Source organism: Carlito syrichta, unplaced genomic scaffold, assembly GCF_000164805.1.
Source record: "Carlito syrichta isolate Samal-C Ts95f unplaced genomic scaffold, Tarsius_syrichta-2.0.1 Scaffold308656, whole genome shotgun sequence".
NCBI lineage: Eukaryota > Metazoa > Chordata > Mammalia > Primates > Tarsiidae > Carlito > Carlito syrichta.
In genome coordinates, this window is record NW_007252752.1 from 25,683 (window position 1) to 31,090 (window position 5,408).

At 52.4% G+C, this 5,408-nt stretch overlaps 1 protein-coding gene across 2 annotated transcripts in view; it reads left to right on the forward strand.

Moving 5' to 3' along the window:
• The window catches only part of RANGAP1 (Ran GTPase activating protein 1), a 37,113-nt gene that overhangs the window by 23,629 nt on the left and 8,076 nt on the right, over positions 1-5,408 (forward strand). Inside the window, exons 6-10 of one of the 2 annotated variants that reach the window (XM_021716275.1) lie at positions 1,104-1,262; positions 2,820-2,933; positions 3,345-3,444; positions 3,529-3,613; positions 5,097-5,272. In XM_021716275.1, the coding sequence (XP_021571950.1) occupies positions 1,104-1,262; positions 2,820-2,933; positions 3,345-3,444; positions 3,529-3,613; positions 5,097-5,272 (634 nt within the window). Of the gene's footprint in view, positions 1-1,103; positions 1,263-2,819; positions 2,934-3,344; positions 3,445-3,528; positions 3,614-5,096; positions 5,278-5,408 lie in introns of both variants that reach the window. The other variant, XM_008065551.2, reaches the window with a different exon arrangement.

Genomic DNA, 5,408 nt, shown 5'->3' on the forward strand with positions numbered 1-5,408 from the left:
TACAGGCTGAGCCACCGAACCCGGCTTTGGGTTTTTTTCTAAATGGTTTGACATCTGTTTCAATTGAATTGGTTTCCTTTGTAATTCTTTATACTTAATCTTAAGATTTAAAAACACTTTTCTGGGGAGAGGACCCAGTGGCCTCATCAGGCTATCTGGTGTTCTTGGCACAGAAAATATTAAGAGGCCCTGACTTGTAATGGGCCTTAGTCGGCCTTCCTGTATTTATTTGTGACCCCTCCACCCACACTGTGATGAGAACCCAGGAGCAGCAGAAGGTCCCCAGGTACCAAGTTATGCCAGGCCTATCCTCAGTCCCGAGTAGCAGTGGAGACTGGAGCATGGCCCTCTCTTTGAGAGCTAAGGGGCTTATAGGGTACAGACAAAAACATAGGCTTTGATACTCCAAGGTGAAGATCACAATGCTTGAGAAGGAACCCAGTACTCTAGGGGGTGGAGGAAGAGCACTGGACCTGGTTGGGGTAGTCTAGGAAGCCTTCCTGGGGGAAGAGATTTCCAAAATCACAGCTATAGAATGCATGAACCTATCAAGAAAATGCCAACAGTTAAGTAGACAGAATGTTGCAGGGAGAGAATGAGGTATCAAAGGGCCAGGTGGGTTAGAGAAGACCCTCCTCACCCCTAAAGAAGGACCTGGCGTGTAGAATGCCAGTTACATTGAGTGGGTGGGACACACAAGAAGGAAAGGCCGAGTAGAGCTGCATCATCCAGAGAAGGGTCGTGATGGCTACCTGCTAGAGCTGGGGTCCCCACAGACGAAGAAATCTGCATTCTGGTCTTGGGCCTCCTACTTCAGAGTTGTATGACCCTGAGCAAGTCACTTAGCCTCTCTTATCCCTAGTCTCTGTCTGTGGGATTCTGTCCCAGGTAGGTCTCCATCATGAAGTTGTGGAGAAAATCAGATGCTGCCAAACTGAGAGTGTGCTTTGAGGTCTCTGTCCAAAAGACCCACAGACAAGCCCCTGTCCTGTGCTGACCGCAGCCCCTACCTGTGTCTGGTGTGTGGAACTGCTACCCTGCCTGCTGGATGTCACCTGGCACTTGGGGCCCACCTCTCCACTCTCTCCTTTCTACTCTCACAGATCATCGGGACTCTGGAGGAGGTCCATATGCCACAGAATGGGATCAATCACCCTGGCATCACTGCCCTGGCCCAGGCATTTGCCATCAACCCCCTGCTACGGGTCATCAACCTGAACGACAACACCTTCACTGAAAAGGGTGCTGTGGCAATGGCCGAGGTGAGGCAAGCAGGGCAGGGCCAGGTCGGGGCCCCAGTAGACAGAGCCTGCTGCAACAAACCTGTGCCTTCATTAGCAGGTGGCTGCTCTGCCTCCCCTTCCTGTCCACTTAGTGTGGACCACATGGGTCTAGCTTATTTGTTCTGAACAGGGTCACACATCACAAGGTAACCTGCCATCCTTGGGCAGCGCTGAGTGTTCATCCTGTCTTCATACTGAGCTGCCTCTGTGCATCCCCAGTGGCTGGTGCTGGTTTTGTTTTCCGGCTGCACAGAAGCAGCCTGCTCCCCCACCACCACCTGTTTTCCTCATTGATTTGTTCAGCAGCTGGGTTTTTTTTTTTAATTGGAGTCTCACTCTCTTGCCCATACGGGAGTGCACTGGCCGCTCCCGGCCACCGCAGCCTCGACCTGTTGGGCTCTGGCGATCCTTCCACCTCAGCCTTCCAAGCAGCTGGAACTACAGGCGCACGCTACCACACGCCCAGCTAATTTTTGATTTATTGTAGAGATGAGGTCTTGCCAAGTTGCTCAGGCGGGTCTCAAACCCGCGGGCTCAGGCAATCCACTCACCTCAGCCTCCCAAAGACGTGGGATTACAGGCTGAGCCACTGAACCCAGCTTATTTATTGTTTTTCAAGACGGACTCTCATCATGTTGCCCAAGGCTGGTCTCAAACCCCTGGCCTCAAGTGATCCTCCTGCTTCAACCTTCTGAGTAGGTGGGACCACAGGCACATACCACCATGCCCAGCCTAGCAGCTGGTTTTTGAGTCCCTGTTTAGTGCTCGGTTTTATACCAGGTACAGGCCTTGCAGGGCTGGGCCAAAGAACCCACCTTTAAGGAGACCCTAGTTAAAAGAGGGAAGGAAGCTGCTGATCAGTGACAGTGTAGGGCTCTGAATGCAGTGGCTGCCTGGCTGCCAGGGCATCATGGCCCACAGGAGGCTGGTCCTGCTGCTGTAGGTATTAGCAGAGATACGTGTGAGTGATGGGGAGCACACAGGATGGAAGTTCAAGTCAGACTTAGGGCAAGCTTCCTGGAAGAGGTCATCTTCTGATACCTTTTTGTACAGAAATAATGGACTTTCTCTAGACAGAGGGTGGGGACAGGCAGAGGAACTAGAGACTCAGGAAGGGAGCCTTGCTTGTTCGGTCCAGGTTTGAAATGACCAGGGTTCAAGGTGTGTTTGAGGGATAAAGAAGATGAAGAGTGGAAAGCAAGGCCTTTGCAGCTTGGCTAACTCCTTGAGACTTTCTGCCGTAAGTAATACTGAGCCACGGAGGTTTTTAAGCTATGGGGTGATGTGATTAGATTTGTAGTTCAGGAAGAGTTCTGGCTATAATGGGGAAGAGAGTGGAAGGGGTTTAGCCAGGATCCCAAAGGCCAACAAGAACATGATGGCAGAGCTGATTAGGTGCAGAGGAGACCAGACCAGGATGTAGAACCATGTGTGGTGGTTGGTGTGGGAGGTGATGGTTCCAGGGCCTCCTGAGGCTTGCTGAGGGCTGGGGTGAAGCATGCATCCTCATTCTAGACCCTGGCTTCCTCCTTGCAGACCCTGAAGACCTTGCGGCAGGTGGAGGTGATCAATTTCGGGGACTGCCTGGTGCGCTCCAAGGGTGCCGTTGCCATTGCAGATGCCATCCGTGGGGGCCTGCCCAAACTGAAGGTGCCAGCCTGGCCACCTAGTGTCCTCCCTCTGTGGTCTAGGCTTCTCCCACACCTGGGGGTTACTGCCCATGGGTGGTGGGATGTAAGGGAGGCAGGGGGTCTGGTCTGAAGGCAGGTGGGCCTGGACCCACATCCCAGCTCCTGCACTTCTTATCCTGTACAAGCCTCCTCACCTCTGAGCCAGATTCTTCATTTATAAAATGGGAGGAAGGGCATGATGTGCATCATTATGTTATAGTGTAAATAAACACACTTAGTGGCACGTTGTTGGGTACAAGGTATTATTTTTGTTATTGGTGTTATTCTTCCCACTCCTTGGCCCAATCAGGGACAGAACCTGCCTTATCCTTGCTTGGGGAAACCAAGGCTCAGGTCTCTGCCTGTCTCCACCTTTTCCTTATATTTTTAGGAGCTGAACTTATCATTCTGTGAAATCAAGAGAGATGCTGCTCTGGCTGTGGCTGAGGCCATGGCGGACAAAGCCGAGCTTGAGAAGCTGGACCTCAATGGTAGTAGGGTGGGATGGCCTTAGCACAGATCTGCTGTACTAGCCTGGCATCCTGTCCTGACCTTGCTTCCCTCCCCTTGAACAGGCAACACCCTGGGAGAAGAAGGCTGTGAGCAGCTTCAGGAGATGCTGGATGGCTTCAACATGACTAAGGTGCTAGCATCTCTGAGGTAGGGAACTCCGGGTAGGTGGCCCAAGAAATCCAGGGTCAGGCCATTCCTTCATTTATTTCTAGTTTTTGTTTGTTTGTTTGTTTGTTTGTTTTTTAGTCAGAGTCTCACTCTTGTGCAGGCTGGAGGTCAGTGGTATACTTTCGGCTACCACAGCCTCAACCTGCTGGACTTGAGTGATCCTTCCACCTCAGCCTTGCAAGTAGCTGGAACTATAGGCATGCACCACCATACCTGGCTAACTGTTTGATTTATTGCAGAAATGAGGTCTCGCCAGATTGCCCAGGATGGTCTTGAACCCCTGGGCTCAGGCAGTCCTCTTGCCTCCACCTCCCAAAGTGCGGGGATTACAAGCATGAGCCACCATACTTGGCCTTGTTTCTGGTTTTACTGAAAAATGTTTATGTCTGTGTCATGTACCAGGCCCTGTACTAGGGATCAGGGATATATATCAGGGTCTCTGACCTGTGGGAAGGAGACGGTAATTAAATTGTCATGTGTTCAACAAAGGAGCACGTATGGCCTAAGCCTGGCCACCCTTTACAGCAGGTGAGGCAGGGAGGCCTCTGAAGGGATGGCGCTGGATCTGATTGTGATGTGGTGGGAGCTGCAAGTGTGGAGGACAGGTGAGGCCAGATAGCACGGGGCCTGGGAGGTGGGGAAACCTAGAAGGGGATGCACTCAGCATGGTTCTTTAAAGGCTTACTCTAGTCCAGTGCTAGGGCTCATGTCTGCTGCTTGGGAGGTGGAGGCAGGAGGGTTGCTGGAGCCTGCCTAGGTGTTTAAGCCCAGCCTGGGTGGCAGCGGAACCCTGTCTCAAGGCTCACTACAGAAAGGAAGAGATGGATGTGACAAAGCAGGGATTCCAGGGTTGGCAGAGTCCACATGGAGGTGAGGGTGGGGCAGCAGGGGAGCAGCCTTCTTCTGCAACAGAGTCGGTTTGGGCTGCAGCACCTGACTTCCTCTGCCCCTCTCATCTCCAGGTGTCAGATACTCAGTTCTGTCTCCTCAGTGCTAGACCCTGTGCGGAGGTTAGGAACTAGGGACTCAAAAGTAGGCTGAGGGTCCTGGAGAAATGGAACAAGGATACCTCTACTTCTCCCTTGCCCCACACCCATAGCTTCCAGTGGTCAGTAGATGTGGGTGGCCCTCCCCTGGCCTCTCAGCCTGGGTAGTATTTCTGCCAAGTCCTGGGCTCTGGATTTGACGAAGCTTTCTTCCTTTTCTCTGTCTCCCCATGGACCTGAGGGCTCCTTTGGGACAGGAAAGAGTTGCTTATTCTGTGTCCACAGCATGGGCTTCCCTGCGTGATAAAAAATGAATAATGTGCTCCCTGGTGATCCATCTGCTCCCATCCCAAGAGCAGGTGCTCCCCCTCCCTCCCCAGGCACCCTCCTGCCTTGCCTGGCTGGGGTCTGGGCTCACACAGTAGGGGGGCCACTACTGGTAGAGAGGGTCTGCTTTAGCCAGTTCTCCTCTGCAGTGATGATGAGGACGAGGAGGAGGAGGAAGGAGAAGAGGAAGAGGAGGAAGGAGAAGAGGAAGAGGAGGAGGAAGAGGAGGAAGAGGAGGAGGAGGAGGAAGAAGAGGAAGAGCCACAGCAGCGGAGGCAAGGAGAGGAGTCATGCACACCCTCAAGGAAGATTTTGGACCCTAATAGTACAGTGAGTTCCTTATTATTTGCCAGGATTAGAGCCTGGCCCTATGAATGTGAAATCCTGAGACATCTTCACAGTGGCAGGATAGGGGTGGGGCTGTCTGCACGGTAGCTACAAGCATTTTTTTTTTTTTTTTT